Raw genomic sequence first — 18,054 nt, 5'->3', positions numbered from 1 at the left:
TATTGACCAGAAACTCAACTGAACTCACAGTGACTATCAGAGTAGGTCAGAGACTGGGAATACTGCGGTAACTGACTCACCTCCTGGTTCTGCGAAGCCTTTCAAGCATCTACAAGGAACAAATCTGGAGTGTAATGGAATACTCCTCACTTGCCTGGATGGGTGCAGCTCCAACAGCACTCAAAAAGCTTGACACCATCAAAGACAAAGAAGCCTTGCACATCCTTCCACCACCAATGTTCAGTAGTAGCAGTGTGTACTATCTACAAGATGCACCACATAAATTCACCAAAATCCTTAGATAGCATGGCCACTTTTACCTAGATGGACAAGAGGTGCAGATGCATGGGCATACGACTGCCTGCAAGTTCCCGTCCAAGCACACTTCAAAATATATTGCCGTTCCTTCACTCTTACTGGGTCAAAATCCTGGAATTCCATCCCGAAGGGCATCATGGGTCTTCCTACAGCACATTTAACTGCAGTAGTTCACCATCACCTTCTCAAGGGCAAATAGGGCCAGACAATAAATTCTAGCCTAGCCAGTGACACAAACATCCCATGAGTAAATAAAAAGGGCAATGGAGGTAATTAAACACAAGTATCAGAAGATTGAAACATTAGGCACCAGGAGTCAATATAGGCAAACAAGGCCAGAGGTGATGGACAAACTGGATCAATATGAAATAATGTAAGGTTGGGCTTTTCTGGAGCAGAATATTATCATTTTGAAGAATGGGAACTAACTGGTACCACTTTAGAGTAATCTTATCAAGGTTTTAAAGACATGGATGCACAAATAAGCTGAGGCAGGAGAAAAGGTGAATGATGTTATAAAGCTGGAAGCAGATAGTATTTACCATACTGAGTACTGTGGAGTCAGCCAATCAGTACAGGGTCACACACAATGCTGAGAATTTGAATAAAATGTGTACACTTGAGATAGCGATTGAAAAGAAATAGAGTTGGTTTCCTGCTGTAGAATTCAGGGAAGGGGTCAAATTTGATGACTTCAGATTTCCTATTTTGCTGAAGAAATTTGAATACCCAGTGTTGGTTGAGTCACAACAACTCAAATAGAATGAACAAGTCAACCAGTGTGTTGGAGGAGTAGAACTGGTTGTTGCCATTACATGTTGGAAAGGGACCTAATGTTGGTGGTTGAGCTCTCCAGAGACATTACGTATGGGAATGAGAAATGGTCAAAAGCGATACTAGGGAAAGTCAAGATGAGCCACTGTTGAAGATGTTCCAGCTGTGATTGAATAGTCTGAGCAACAGTAGTGCCAGACAGCAGGAGAACAAAATGGAAGGTTTGGAGGAGATTAATCATGTTGAAATTGGGGAGGGATTGAGGATGGATTTTACAGAAAGGTTACAATCTCAATAAGGTTGTCCTTGCATTTTGTTAGCATTGTGAGAGAGGCAGAAATTTGGTTGGAGAAATTCAAAAGTAACAAGTTTCATATACAGGCAATTGGCTTACATTAAACAATGCTACGATATCCTTGTTTTCACTCTCTAGAATGCACAACCTCCTTCTTGCGCTCTCCTGAAGCTCAGAATCACAAACTCCAGATCTGATAACACCATATGACAATGTCACATCTGAAAAAAAAACATATTATTTTAAAAATTTTGGCTTCCACAAAACTGTTCCACAAATTATGCTGAAGCATAACAATTTGAAAATAAGCACAAATATTTCAAATGTATGTAAATACTTTGTGTTTTTTCTATTTAAATTATTCATTTCACAAGATTACAGTTGTTCAAGAAGGTGACTTGCCATTACTTTTCCAAGAGCATTAGGGACAAATGTTAGTCTCGCCAGAAATACTCAAATTCCATGAAAGAATAAGAACAAAATCTGCTGCTGTAAATTCTCTCATTTTGAGCTGTGTAATATTCTGATTAATCCAGATGGGAATGGGAGTACACTTCATTGTTCATGATTCACTTTTGCTGATTACATAACATGTCGTTTGAAGAGAAATGAAAACTGATTTTTCTTGTACCAACTTTTGTTGATGGCTCACTGCAAATATAGAGGACATTCATTTCCAGATGTTTTAGAATTTCTTCTGATAAGTAGTAAGAGAAGAGATTTTTTCAGGCCTCACTGTACACCCTTTTTGGAGAACTAACCAGAGAACAGCGAGACAGAATAAAGTCATGTCTAAAAACAGCTAAAAGATGTGGAGGAGGTGAGAAAATAGATTAATACCAAAAAGCTTGCCCAAGTAAGGCTTGCCAGGATTTAATTAGTCCAAAAATCTGTGCCAATTGTGCATTCAACAAAAAAAAATTGCCCTCCTCTATTAAGCAGTGACTGATGTTGTATGCTGAGCACTTCCCTGAAGCTATTCTATCAAAGCGTCACATACATGCCTTCGCATGAAGGTTGCAGCTGTTCAAACAAGAAAGATTGTATTTTAACTGGAGAAAAAGTGAGTTTATAAGCAAACTTAATCATAAACTACCAATATGGCCTATATGTATTGGAACTGGTAGGTATTTAGCCTTCATTTAATATTTGCTCTTTCAACTTCCAATATGTCAATTGCACTCTTGGCTTTCTGGGCTAATTGGCTATCATATTTTGTATTTTTAGTATTGTATTTACTTGGGGATATTTGGGGTTTAAGTTATATCTTCATAATGTGCTTGAACATCACATTCATTCACACAAAGGATTGTGGATGCTGAGTCAGTTGAAATTTTCTTTACTAATCTTAACAGGTATTTCCTACGTAAAAGTATGAAGGGATAACAAGATGACATCATTCTTATGTAAGTTAGCTTAATAGTGGAATAGGCTTGAGACATTAAAAGGCACTTTTCTGTTCCTATCTTTACAGTCATGCATCAGCACTGAATAGAACTACAATCAACATGTGGGAACTTTTAGAGTCATCTGCAACTGACTTTCCAGTGGCTGAAAGCATAATCATTGTCAGTCATGGCTATTAACAGTGCTGCTTGAAGCTTCTTACGCAGCTTAAACATCATAAGGAGTAATTATATGGAAGGAATTATTATACTGATCTCCATTGCTTTTTGTAACTGCCTGAAGGCCTCCTCTGTTAGGTCTTGCAACATAACTTCTGTTGCGCGTAAAGGTGTTTCAACAGAGGTATTTTGTGTGCAATTTATGCCTCAGATTCTGATGTTACTCTGACTTCATCATTACTGAACTTCCTACTATTACAGTGCTACAATAATATTGGAAAGTGTTAGTGAAACACAGGGTTATGTTATACAAATATCTGTATATGTATCTTACCTTTGGGAAATTCTTGTTCCACAGATGATCCCAGAGAATATTTTTCACAACCTGTGTTGAGGTCCAATGACTGTGATTCAGACTGATGCTCCCACCTACCTAAAATGCAGTTTAGTATTAATTTATCAAAATGTCTTACTTTATCATTTATTACAACCAGAAAGAGGAAGAATCTTAGAGGCCTCCCAGCTGACAGAATTCAGAAGCCCTGAATTGGCCACTGGCATCATGGTTCAGTCTTGCTTCAGTGACTGTATTTCTCCATTAATTTTCTGAGGCAAAGTGCTACTGAGGGGTCGGCCTGTGCTTGGTTGTATCAGACATCAGCTAATAAATGGGAACTGCAATAATTAGGACTTAATAGGGAAGTGATCAGTGGCCAGGGATTTTTTTAAATGGTGCAATTAGGAATGTGGTTTCACTATGCTTTGAAAACAATCAGGAGAGTAGGCCAATTTTAAACAAATAGCTTGACTTCTTTTTCAAGGATTGATACTCTTATCTGGGCACTGGCTTTAGCTATGGCAAAAAAAAAGTACCTTTGTTAGTGAAAACATATCATGAAAATGTAAAGGATTTTCAAGGATGGTTAGACAAGCTCAGGTCACAAATTGGAATTGATTACAAATGTAACCAATGTTTTAAAATAATTTATATATTTAATATGATATTTAGAAGGGTAGAAATGCATCTAGCAATTATGTAATAGAAGTTGTGCACAGTTTTTACCTGTTGCCATTTTATCTCCATGTGTAGATTCTGCATTTGATTCAACAGACAGCTCCTGCAGATGGCAGCAGTAATCTGACGAGGTAAGTGATACAAAAGGTGATTGTTTCCCTGTAATGAAATAAAATGAGTCGGAATTATAAGCTATTTATAACAGAGACTAAATATGGCCTACCACTGAAGTGTTTGAGCATAAATCATATTTGTGAGTGGTATTTCCACGATTCAACAAACATGGCATTCTCAATTTGAACAAAACTAATTATGCTAACAAGATTGTTCGAATTGAATCAACCATATTGTGGTCATACACTCTAATAGCTGGTGAAAAATGCACTAGCAAGTAAGCTAAGAACGGCCTCCAGTATTAGTCTTGGGGCTTGGATGCGGTCAGGCAGCCAAATGGGATAGTCAGAGTCAGGATGCTCCCCTCACAAGGTGTAATGAGCCAAATATTGGGTAGCCCACCACTTGTCTTGATGCTTTCTGCCTTATTACAGGCTATTTTCCTTCTGAAATGAGAGGACGACTGGAGATGAAAGTAGGTGGTATGGCTGCTACTGTAGTTGCATTTGACGAGTTGTTCCATGTGCAGAGGGCATGCATGGTTGATGCTTTCTGAGGTTTGGTTGGGAGGGAGTGATGATGTTGAAGGCCATAGTGAGAATGATCAAGCTTGAGCCTTGGTGAGAGTTGGTTACAGTAGAAGAGATAGTGTGAGCTATTGGAAAGAAAGTAGTGACACTTACGTTGGCAGAGTGAAAAGAGTAATTGATCTTCTTACTACATACTGTTCCTCTGCAAGGCTGAAACTGTACTGACTCAGCAGGCAACCTCACACTTGGCAAGCATTATCTGCTCTCATGATCTCTCCTAATGTTTCTGGGGTAAGAGGATGTTCAGCATGTACACCAACACATCCAGTAGGACCTCCAGGTCTGAACTCGCAATGGGGAGCACCAATTTCTCCTTTCCCGCCATGTCCAAGTCAAATGTCCAGAACAGTGCAGGGCAGCTCAGGACTACTAGTGCGTAACAACACTTTAAAGATGGTGCCAGGATGCCAGTCAATTCCAGGATTTCCTGGCAGTGACACAAAGTTCTGGGAATGCTGCATGATAAGATGGGGCTGGAATTGGGTGAGGAGATGCATAGGGATGAGGTAGGTAGTAAATGAGGTGAGTTTGGTAAGCTATGACAGAGCTCTCTCTCAACTTTGCAGTGAAAACTCATCAAGAAACTTATCAAAACTGATGCTTGGCCACTGGACTTGTTGTGATTTGTTCTAAAGTCACAGACAACTTTCCATTATTCAAAGTATTACTTAACATTTGCAAGCCTGTTAGGTATTTTCTACTGTAGCAATTAAAAAAAAGCCATCTACTGTGAGACAAGAATGGACAAAGTCTCTATTTTTCCAGAGATAATCTGCTCCATAAATCATCCCTACCGACTCTCCGGATGTGAACTCTGGTCTCCAATTCTGTGCAATGTCTGGGATTAAGGTCACTGAGGCAGTATAGATGAAGATTATAACATCAAATGCAGGATTTGGAGAAATGGCAAAGTAGAATGGCATAGCAGGTAAATATGTGTGTGTGCTATTATGAGGACTGTAACAAAAAGGATTGACAAACTGTAAGCACAAGCTATCACACAGGATTATACTATAGGGCTGAATCTTAAAATTTTTGTGGCTAAATCTAAGTCACCTTGAGTGTTTTGGAGAGTTTTATCTCCACAGACCTTTGCCAGTTCTCTCGCCATATCTCATAAAATTCATTGCATTCCTGATGAAGGGCTTATGCCCGAGATGTCAACACTCCTGCTCCTTGGATGCTGCCTGACCTGCTGTGCTTTTCCAGCACCACATTTTTCAATTGATTCCCCAGCATCTGCAGTCCTCACTTTCTCTCACTGCAACAATTACCTACCACAGCCCTATGGCAGCTCACATGTCCAATTCCAGTCCTAACTTGTCACACGCTTTTCCGAGAACAATTCACCACCCAGTGTATTTCCGGAAGTTTGCCCATATCCTTTGTGCCCATGCCATCTATAGAACCAATTGTGTACCCCGACATGCACTTTCAAGACAAGACAGGTATGGGGAACCCTAATCTCTGGGCAGGGTCCTGGGGTCCTTTTGGATGGGATCATGTAGAGGTAGGACTTCCACTTGCCCCAAGACTAACAAAGGAGACTACAACATCAGACCATTGTTTGGAAGTTGCTGTCCAGGTTAAGAGCAATTCCTGATGAAGGGCTTTTGCCCGAAATGTCGATTTTTCCTGTTCCTTGAATACTGCCTGACCTGCTGTGTTTTTCCAGCACACTCTAATCTTGACTTTGATCTCCAGCATCTGCAGTACCCACTTCCATCTAAGAGCAGTTTCAGCCACCTAGAGGAATACACAATACTGTAGGAAGAGATCAACGACCACAACTTCACGAGCATAAATATCACCATCTTGTCTCTGATAATTTCCACTCACTCTGTTTTCCACCAAGGGTCAAGGTCTATCACTTTGACTAAAGCACATCTTCCCTCACTTGTTCTCATTCACTCCAACTCCCAGCACCACCATGTCAAATACAATCCGCAGGGACAAAATGAAGGACAATATAAGGCAGACACAGAGATTTAGATTGGAGGCTACTTCCTATTATAAAAAGGAAATCCAAAAATTTGCAATATCAAGGAAGTCATGCTGGCATTTACAAATCTCTGGATAGGCCTCAGCTGGATGATTGTATCTATTTCTGGGCAATACATTTTAGGAAGGATCTTAAAAGCTTGGAGGGAGAATAGAGACATTTGTTGGGACGATATCATGAATGAGGTCTTTAATTATATGAAAAGCTGGGAGTTTGTTCACATTAGACAGATTAAGGATATTTGATAGAGATACTCAAAATCTTACATTGTACCTGAACTGGGAAAAGATGAGCAGATGCTGTACATGTGAATCACAACTAATAAAAAGCTGGAAGACATATCTTAAAAAACTGTGTCATTACAATACAACATTGCTGGCATCTTCCGTATTCCTTGTACACCGTAAGATGGGTTGAATTTTACCATAAATCAGTTGTGTAATTTTGGGTGAGTTTAATGGAAACTTTCTCTCCATGAGGTTTAGCATATCTCTCACACTATATCCCAAACTACCTCATTACCTATACACTTTACTGTATGGAGCTCCAGTCATCGTCTTCCCCCAGTCACCACCAGTGGAAGCACTCAGCATTGCAGAACATCCTGGCATTTCTTGAGCTGGCACCATATTTAAAACAAAGGTATGCACCAAGTCAGGGCTGCGTTATACTGCTTGTGTCATTTACCTGAACATATCAGACAAAAGAAAACTAGTGCCCGGCTTTGTGTGCAGGAATGTGGAGGTCCTGGTGCATGTGTTGGTACAAATAAGAGCTATCCACTTCCACTGGGCCAGCAGAGAAGACCACAAAACCACATCCTGCCAGTCTTGTCCATGGTTGCCACTGGGTCAGTGCAATGTCATCTGGAGAAACACCCAACAATTCAGAAAGAAGGCTAATAACATTCCCTGCTGTGTGAGGGTACATGGCACCATCTTCTCTCTGCTACCAAGGCTCATGGTCTACCATGCTCAGTCTTGTATGTGACATCATTCCTCATGCACTCTCATCCACAACAACAACCACCTTATTAACCCTACAAATGCTTTGCGCTTCCTACTTAGTCATCTGGGATACCTCATCACCTTCCTCCCATCTGCACTAGCAACACCATTGTAACAGTCATTACCTCCCACCATCCCATTCTAGAAGTTAACGGTACGCACTGGGTGGACAGAACCAAAACAGCTGGTGGGTTGCCTGATATTCAGCTTCTCACCATGGGCCAGGAGAGGATCCTGATCCTGGACAGTGAGGAGCTCAACAGCCCATGTGGTGATCTCAAGACATCCATATCCCAACAACCAAGTAAGAAGCATTGCCCATTTCTACCACTCTCCCATTGTTGCCCCAATGAATGTATTCCCAACATTCCTGAACTTCTACCCCTTTTCACAATGCATTCCCTCTTGCATCTCCTCCAGCCATGAGTGGACCCTGCACAGTCTTTGCTGGTCAAGAGGGATGGTTACACAAAATATTCTGTCCTTCATCTCTGAGGCTAAAACCATAGACCCTCTCAGATAGCCTTCATCAGCTTCCACCAGTTCAGATACTAATGCTTTGGTTAGTAGCTGGATTAGAATCTCAGGAGTCCATCTTGCTAAGCAGTGCCATATCCCTGCAGCTGACAGAGAAGAAATGGCTTTGGTTACTGACATTCAGAGCATGCACAAAGACCAGGTACCCACTCAACCCAAGGCAGGAGAGAACCCCATAGGATCAGCAGTTAACAGCTTTGTACGAATGCACAAACCAACATGGAGCAGTAGACAGGATTGTTAGAGGTACTGAGTAAACTGACACAAAGTTTTCAGGATTACAGCAATGTTGTTGCTACCCTGCTGCCTCAGACATGCAAGCATTGGTTGCTTCAATGGGCAGGCTGGATTTTGCTGGTAGATCCAGCGTTCAGTTCTGTTCTCCATCATTCCCGCCTTTGGTGCTCAGCATCAACAGCAAAGGCAACAGAAGGACAAGACACTGAAACAAAGAACTGCAGGTGCTAGAATCTGGAACAGAAAGTGCTGGAGAAACTCAGCAGGTCTGGCAGCATTTGTGAAGAGAAAAATAGAGCTAACCTCTCAAGTCCGGGAACTCATCAGAATGAAGGATCACTGGTTAACTTTTTTTCTCTCTGCACAGATGCTGCCAGACCTGCTGAGTTTCTCAGCATTTTCTGTTTCAGAAAGGCAAGGAACTCTGGCCTTACACCAGGCGGTCCTTCTTCACAAGGGGATAGCACATTGCCTGTAGTCATCCAGCTGGAGGAGGAACCATATAGAGTCGTCAAAGACATCTGTTCTCAGAACTCTCCAGAGGTGGCTAGGCCTTCCAGCCCCGCCCTTCTTGCCACTCCTCAACCGAGCTGAGGGTGGCTGGGCCTCCAGGGTCACCCAACAAAACCTCTAAGGCTAATGGACTCCAGTGTAGAACAGATTTTCTTCACCCCAGTTGCAGACCCTGATACTGCATTGAGATGTCATAAGAGGGAAAGAAAGATAACTTTCGAAGACCACATGGGACTCACTTCATTTTAAGTAAGTTGTCACATTTGTTAATGTACATGCACTTTTTATTAACAGCTGTGAGTGAATGTCTGTCTAGCTGTAACTACAAGATTGAAGACACAGAGTCAAGCCATCCTTAGTGCTTGATGAGGGTCTATGGTCCAAACTGTGCAGTGAGCAGCTCCTGCACCATGTGCAGTTTCTGGAAACTTGGAAGGTGTTTGCTACTTTGACATCTAGGGTCCATCTTTCCAGGCCACAACTCATTGTATGAGTATCACAATATTAAAGGAATTGACTCCTGATGCCACATGATGTAATCAAAAGTGTTCGGACCAACAGTGACTGCTGGTCAATGCCCAAGGTTCACATTCGGCATGTAGGACTCATTTGTCCGTCATTCACCTGAACTGTATGGGCTGCTGCATAAAGTTAATGTCCTTTGAAGGGTCTCATATCAATTAAAAGTACAGCCACCCTCCCTCACAGAATGAAACTTACCCACTCTCCAGTAATAGTGGCAGCCATATTCAACTCCATTGCACACTTGTTATTGCATCATGGTGGAAGGAAACAGCAGTCGCTCTTCATGCACTGAGTTTCAGACTCAGCATCTTACCTTCTGAGAACCCTCAAATGTTCACATTCCCTTCCTGGCAACCCTCTCCATCAAACCCAGTGACTTTGAGTTTCCCCACATTCCCATCCCCATTCACATCTGTTTAACTTAACCGCCTCAATCATTGTCATATTGAGTGAATTTGCCAGATATAGTGATGTACGGCTCTCCCCCATTGAAGTCGGGTACTGCTGACTGTCAGTGATACCCACTCCCTATCCCCACAACAACCTGCATAACCTCTTTCCTTGCCATGCTCTATCATTTGCCCCCATGTATTGAGTTGTCCACTTCTGTTAACCCCCCTGCATCCCAGCATGCTACCTATAATCCCCACAGGTGCATTCTCCAGCCTGTCTCCCATAGTAGCGGCCCTTGATAACTCCATCTTTGACTTTTTTTGGATAAAGCCAGAGGATTGACTGTGGTCCACCTCCTTGGACAGACGGCCCTCACTGATGACTAACTAGACCCTGAATGATCTCTATAATGCTCAATGACTGACTTCCTGCAACTCCCCAGACTGATTGAACTGACCGTGGTCTGACCTCTTGACAAAAGGTATAAAGATGCCATGACCGTTACCATCTCAACCATGACCAAGGCCCTAGACTGATATTGTGGGTTGCATTTGACTTAGTGAGCTGGGATTCCGTGACTGAAAGGTATCTTCCTTGACTGAGGATTAATCTCCTTAGATTTTGCAACATGGGCATTTACTTGAAGCATGTGCAACGTAAATACGCTACTGACACATGGTGCAGGTATGAGATTGATGTCGCACAGTGCCCTCGAGCAATGTATCCATCCCCTTGACCGATGTCTGTTGACAAGTTGCCTGACTTTGTGCCTACGTTTAAAGGCAAGAGAAGGAGGGGGAGAATGGAGAACTGAATCTAAATTATATGAATTTAGGTAATAATGGATGCTAATTCAAGCTAATTAGTTGAAATAAGTTTCTTGCCTCTCACTAGTGAGAAATGTGTCTTGCCATTCATCCCAATCCTGAACCAATAGGACAAGGGGACATGGCGTCAAGATTACAGGAAGCAAGTTTAGAACTGAACTGAGAAGGAACTTCTACACCCAGAGGGTTATTAATCTACGGAATTCCTTGTCCAGAGTAGTTGATGCTACTTCAGGAATCACTTTTAAAGCTAAGGTAGATACTTTTTAAAAAATAAAGGAATTAAGGGATATGGTGAAAACACAGATAACTGGAGTTGAGTCCACAAAAAGATTTGCCGTCATCTTATTGAATGGCCAAGCAAGCTCGAAGGGCCAGATGGCCTTGTCCTGCTCCTAGTTCTTATGTTCTGTACAAATCTCAGTTCATGATTACAAAGGAAAAACCAGACTTATTTGCATGTTTCTTAAACCAAAACCAGTCCATCTCATTTCGTCAATTTAGTGTACTCCTCAGATGATCTCATGAAGAGCTTGAATGCAATAGTCATAACATAAGCCCTACTAATATCACATTTACAGAACTGAAGACCAATGGATCAGAGCTAACACTCCCTGATCCACTACAGTTAGCTTACTTATATCAAATTTGCAACGTGAAAGATAACCAGATGCATCAGATCTACAAAAGACTATAATAAGTTTTATCTTGCAAATTATTACCTTTCAACTACCCCCATTCATAACTGAATGGATGAATAACAGAGTCATTTACTCCTCATTGACCTGCTCACTGATACTCAGTTCAGGAGTGCAATCTCACACTAACGGTTACACAATATTCTGTGCCATTCACTACTCTCCAGATAATTAAACGACTCACGTCAGCTTACAGCTCAAGACTTGAATAACATTCAGGCTGCAGCTGATAATTGGTAAGTAACATTTGTGCCACATAAATCATAGCTAATGACTACATCAAGCAAGGGAAAGCTCAGCAATCTTCTTCTGACATTTTAAGGTCTGTAAATTCTCCAGCAGCTCATTAAAAATTTTGATTTGGAGAATTTTTGCCACACTGTCGTTATTTCAGAGTTGAAACCTCAAAATTCCCTACCTAACACCATCTACAGAATACCATCATCCTAAACGCAGACAGTGAAAGAGCAAGTTGCCAGTGACCTCTCAAGGTTAACTAGGAATAGGAGTGAGACACAGCTTCGGCCTTTTCTCAAAGCTAGAAAAGAATTTTCAAAAAATTCAAATCAAATTTTTTGAGACAGTGCCTTCATAACAATGCTTTCAATCTTTTTATTTATTTTTGAATACACAGGATGATATAAAATGGGAATATGTCACCGTAATGAAAATAATAAAGAGCTTTCCTCTGTCTCCAACCAAGAAAACAATTGCCAAATGTTTATTCATGGAAAAGACTGAGCTGGCCACAGTTGGCATTCTGAGGTCAGTTCTCTCTGAGCAGACCTTAAAGTATATACCTCCAAACAAGAGCCAAATCATAAGAATTATTGCAATAATGCTAAAATTGTCAAAATAAAAAAACTTCAATTGGTCAAGGTTCAAATATTTAAAATAACAATCCCTGACTACTGACCAGAAACACAAACCAAGCCTTAGAAATTCAGTGTGGTTTCTTAACAGTAATAATTGAGTTATATTTACTCTGGCTCAGGCATTTACCTTAACACTGCTCACACTTAAATAAAGGATCACATTCTGGTTATCTCAGTTGACTGGATTGTGATCTCAAACCTTAAATCTTTGCACGATGCTTTCATGTTACTGCGTTCTCTAATCTTTTGACCAGAGACACATTTGGGTATTGCTCTACATGTTACAGGAATGCCACTCCCTTATTTGACAAGACAGTCTTTTAAGGGAATGTTAATTCACTATTGGTTTCTGAACAATACAGGACTAAAGTCAACATGTAGCTAATGGAAATTATATAAACATCTGCTTATTATTCATTAGAGATTACAACTACACAAGTGTGTTTATCTTACAGGACTGTTAAACATTTTAATTATCTTATATATACTTTAATTGAAACTTCTATAAAATTAAGAGATCAAATAGAGAAAACACAGGATTTGTTTTGAAAGAGATGAACATTTGTTACTAAAGTTTTATAATTTTGCATTCTTCTGTAATGTTTGAACACAGAAAGTGGAAGCTGTCTTGTTTAAAAGAATGACACTGCACTCTCAGGAATATGTGTAATGGCTGGGATGACAAAACAGAAACGATTCCACAGAAATGTACTTCTGTCACCAAGTGAAAACAAAGCATTGATTGATAAATTTTTCAGAGTTTGTTGTCAATTGTTAAGTTTATTTTTCACACTACTTGCTTCCACATCTGAAGGAAAAGTCTTTGGAGAACATGATTCTTGGAAAAGAAGATTAAATAGCTTAAAGTAGGTGCAGCAACTTCAAGGTATGAGGTCACAATATAAATTATATACTGCTGCAGACAATACCAGTCAATCACACCCAATGCACTAAACAGAGAGATTACGAAAGATAATTACCAGGCAATGCTGGAGATAATTAACTAATAACCTAAATGTTCCAGTAAATAAGTGACTGAATAGATTTTGAATACCTTGTAAATGCATTGGCTATAGACTCAGTTTAGTATTTATGATATCAATTTAAATATTTTTTCACTAGATGTTTATTCAAAGATCAAAGTCAAATTTTAAATTTTATCCTTTCACCTTTTAGAACCACTGTGCTCATGGCCTTCAATTCTTAATACTGATTGCCCAAAAAACACTCTTAAATACTTTTTGTAAAATGAGTAGCTTTGAAAGATGGTTATGCTTAACCATTGCATTTTAAGACATAATGAGGAGGCAGATATGATTTTCAAATGTATGACAACAGGATCATAGCTTTATATCATTAAGTAGAATCTAGGAAAACCAAGCTTAAAATGTTTCACTCCTACATCTAATATCTCTTGTCCTTGTTATCTCTGCTTTTGCACACATTGCTGTCTGATTTTCCTGGTCTTGTTGTGAAGTAGATAACCCAGTCAGCTCAGACTAGCAATGATATCTTGACAAATGTAAAGCCTTCACCACTGAATATCCCAATGTGTTCATATAAAGTTTACTTTAGTCCTTTCTGGAGGGAATGCATCCTTCTGCATTCTTCCACAGAAAAGATATATTGAAAGTTCATAGGTTGACCTCTCACATACAACATGCAATATGGAACCATTATATCAAACAACCTGGATTAACTTGAAAAGGTGAGATAGTTAAATATTGGGTATCAGAATATATGATTGTCCCATGTCTGTTCTATTTAGGCAAGGAACAAACAGACATCATGCTATTTGATGATAAACATGGTGTGCATATGGAACAGAGTTAATATCTCTGTGGGAGGTCAGATATGCACACAGCTAGCACAACGTACAGCTAGCCTTACACTCCGAAATGACAGCAAGCCCATCTTAAAGGGGAGTTTCCCTCACACAACAACAGCTCTTGCTAAGGTAACTGGAAGTCTTTCCTGAAAGAAAGGGGACAGCAAACAATAATATGTTTGAGAGTTAAAAATCACACAGCACCATGTTATAGTCCAAGTGTGCATGTTATATATTTGGAAGTACAAGCTTTCAGAGCACTGCTGCAACTAGCTACCTGTTGAAGGAGCAGTGCTCCATAAGCTTGTACTTTCAAATAAACCTGTTGGATTATAATCTGGTGTTGTGTGATTTTTAAACTTTGTCCAACACCAGCATCTCAATATCAAGTCTGAGAGAAGACACCTACATTTTCAGAATTGTGATGGAGGCCTCAGTGATGACAGTTGAAAGGATAAGCCTGGACATCTTTTCAAAGGGGTGACAGGTTGTAGGAAGTCCACTAGTCAAACTGACAGAAGTGAACAGGAACAAATGGTCAGGCAGGCCAATTCCCATTGGCTTGGTTGAGAACATTTTGTTTAATGGGGAATTCATACATTTAAAAAGTTCAATCTCTTCAAGGGCTCTTACAAATCAAAAACAAATTTATCATTTTCTCCCCCAATCATAGGTCATATATTTCCTGAGCCAGACCTTTGAATGTTCAGCTAGACACATTATACAAAAGCCAAATGTCATTCCTGTAGGTTACAGACATGTGATTATAACAGTCAATGACAGCACCTTTTATAATTATAGATACATAAAGAATTCAAACACTAGGTGCAAGAATGAGTAATGACGTAAGGACCTCCACCCAGATTTCACACTTTCTGACTTGCAAACAACTCAACTTTTTTTTATTAAAATCAAACATCTGACATTCCGATTATTAACTTCCCACATAAGATTAGGCCAACAGATGGATTTAATTTATTGTACCTTCACATATCTGGACCCTACTTGCTACAAATTGTCCCATCATTGAGATGTACATTGTCACTGTTCTTCTTCTCCCTCCACAAAATGAATGACTGTTGCTGTGTTGTATTCTTTACCTCATCAAGCTTGTTGTTTTAAAGCTGCATTCATGCTTCTTATCTATAGCCTCCACTTTCAGCTATTTTAATCATTCTGACCAGTTTTTACCCTTTCCCATTGTTGCGTGTGAAGTTAATGCTCCTCGATGCCATCAGCTGTCATATTCATTTTAAATAAGATTAAGGGAAAGGAAGTCACTGTCTGCTTTTCTAACTTTAAAAAAAGATGAGCCTACAGCATGATCCAGGTCTTTCCAGTTGAATTGCATATTTCATACTTGGACTGATCATGCAGTATAATTGTTAACTTTTACATATCTAATTGACAGTGATGAATGTCTTCTTCCTGCTCCAAATCTGCACAGTTCTAGACTCTTCCAATATTATGTCACCTGCTAGAACCTCACTGATTTTTCATTATTTTGATTTTATTCTACTATCAATTTTAGTTTGGCCCTTTGAGCTGAGAAGTGTGAGCTGAAAATTATCTTTTGACTGCTGGCCATGACTTGGGTTAAAAAAAAACAAAAAGCTGTTGTTTCTTTGTGAGGCCAAGTCTGGAAGTTAATTGCAGGTTGGTTCTTGATCAAAAAGGTTCTGCAAATGGTTTGAGATCAGGGATATGATTGTGTTTAAACACATACCAGATGTTGGACATTAATGAGGTCAGAGCCTGAGAATTGGTTCCAGAAACTCTGGGAGAGACTTTATGCTCCAGCAGATGGCAGATGTTGAATGGTAGCTGGGATCTCCTCGAGATACAGTCAGTCTGTCAGGAAGAGACCAGAGTTTTGAACAGGGTTTTGGACTTGTTCCTGGGGAGAAGGAGTTTGGCTGTTGTTGTAACACCATGAAGAATTTAAAGCTTCCTCCTTAATCCCTTACTTTCAGCTATTGGAAGTTCAGAGAATAGAAACTAAATCATAAGTTCTTAGGATGGCACGATGGCTCAGTGATTAGCACGACTGCCTCATAGTGCCAGGGACCTGGGTTTGATTCCAGCCTCGGGTGACTTGTCTGTGTGGAGTTTGCACATCCTCCCTGTATCTGCGTGGGTTTCCTCTGGGTGCTCTGGTTGCCTCCCACAGTCCAAAGATGTGCAGGTCAGGTGAATTGGCCATGCTAAATTGCCCAAAGTGTTAAGTGCATTAGTCAGAGGGAAATGGGTCTGGGTGGATTACTGTTTGGAGGTCGGTGTGGACTTGTTGGGCCGAAGGGCCTGTTCCACACTAAGTAATCTAATCTACTGCTGACTTCCCTTGACTGAGCTGAAAACATGTACATTATTGACATCTTCAGAAAATCAATCAAGAAATCATCAACTATGACCGTGCAGTCATGCTTTGTGAAACCCACTTAAGTCATGTGGCCAGTTCTATTACCATTTTATGTATCCCTAAAATTGATAGTAGAATAAAACCAAAATAATGAAAAATCAGCGAGGTTCTAGCAGGTGACATATATTGGAAGAGTCTAGAACTGTGCAGATTTGGAGCAGGAAGAAGACATTCATCACTGTCAATTAGGTATGTAAAAGATAACAATTATACTGCATGATCAGTCCAAGTATGAAATATGCAATTCAGCTGGAAAGACCTGGATCATGCTGTAGGCTATAATTTGCATTCTGCTTATCACTGTTTGTTTGTCTGTTTTTTGTGTGAATGGGACTGAAAACAAAGATTATCTGGTTTAAACACAGACATCAATCACATTACTTTGTTGGTTATCTTGCTCTGCTAAAGTTACTGTATTACTAATAAATGTCTAAGTCTTTTATTTAAACTACAAACCAGTATTCAAAATTGATTATTTATGAAGTCTCAGATTGGTTATTCAAATGTCTGATTAAGAATCTTTGGAATCAATTTTGAGGGTCTTTGAAGATATTAATTTTACTGTGTTACGTATACAGAGGTAGAAAGGCTGATTTTTGTTCAGGTGTCTGTCTCTATGTAGTCACACATCCAAAGAGCAAAGATTGACATTTATATAGCATCTTTCATGATAGTAGAATATCTCAAAGTTCTTTGCAGCCAATAACAACAAAATATTTAAATAATGCCTTTAATATAATGAAGTGACCTAAAGCAGTACACAGGTATATCATTGAAGAAAGTTTGACACCAAACAAGGAGATATTAAGACAATTGTCCAAATGTTAGTTAGAGTTGAGTTTCAAGAAGCATGATGAAGGAAGAAAGAGAATTAGAGAAACAACAGATCCTACAAGGCCTCATCCATAAGTGACTCCTGATCCACAGCAAACTGATTAAGACAACAGACAACTGATTAACTCTTAAGACCCTCTGAAAGACCTATCAAGCCACTCAATTGCTTCAAGAAGATAGTTCACCAACATTTTCTGATGGATAATAGGGGATTATTCTTGCCAGTGACAATGATGTTTCATTTTTTTTTTAAACATCATGCACTGACAAATGGTGATTCTCGACCATTCATTTTAATGGACACAAAGTCTTAGATGGGGAGTTATACAAATTCAGTGTTCAAACCAAAATGTTTATCTTACATTTGTCTCATGGTCGTTATAGACCTAAACAAAATGCTTTAAGCATTCAACTCAATTTTTAAGTGTTACGAATCAAAAGCACTAAATTACCAATAATTGACATTGAAGTCTGTTTTTCAGAAGTCTGTTTATCTGAAAATGTGAGACATTTCTCATGATTTTTTGATATGCACATCAATGGATGCATTTCTTCTATTGTTTAAATGTCAGTCACATAGATTATGCAAGCCAGGAACAATTGTTGAAGAGGAAATTAAATTAGGAAATGTGAGCTGCCAGAGGGAACTCAACAAGCTCCACATAACAAGTTGTTAAAAGAGAATGAA

General features: G+C 39.6%; 1 protein-coding gene across 6 annotated transcripts in view; it reads right to left on the bottom strand.

Annotated features, from left to right (window-relative positions):
- The window catches only part of sh3tc2 (SH3 domain and tetratricopeptide repeats 2), a 147,581-nt gene that overhangs the window by 49,221 nt on the left and 80,306 nt on the right, over positions 1 to 18,054 (bottom strand). For all 6 annotated transcript variants that reach the window (XR_009645539.1, XM_060837098.1, XM_060837096.1 and 3 more), the window contains 3 exons: positions 4,016 to 4,126; positions 3,287 to 3,385; positions 1,487 to 1,608 (listed from right to left, as the gene is read on the bottom strand). Coding sequence is in view for 5 of the 6 variants with exons in the window: in XM_060837098.1 (XP_060693081.1) it covers positions 1,487 to 1,608; positions 3,287 to 3,385; positions 4,016 to 4,126 (332 nt within the window). In the remaining variant the exon portion in view is untranslated. The remainder of the gene's footprint in view (positions 1 to 1,486; positions 1,609 to 3,286; positions 3,386 to 4,015; positions 4,127 to 18,054) is intronic.

Source organism: Hemiscyllium ocellatum, chromosome 16 (assembly GCF_020745735.1).
Source record: "Hemiscyllium ocellatum isolate sHemOce1 chromosome 16, sHemOce1.pat.X.cur, whole genome shotgun sequence".
Taxonomy (NCBI): Eukaryota; Metazoa; Chordata; class Chondrichthyes; order Orectolobiformes; family Hemiscylliidae; genus Hemiscyllium; species Hemiscyllium ocellatum.
This window is presented reverse-complemented; position numbering and strand designations above follow the sequence as displayed.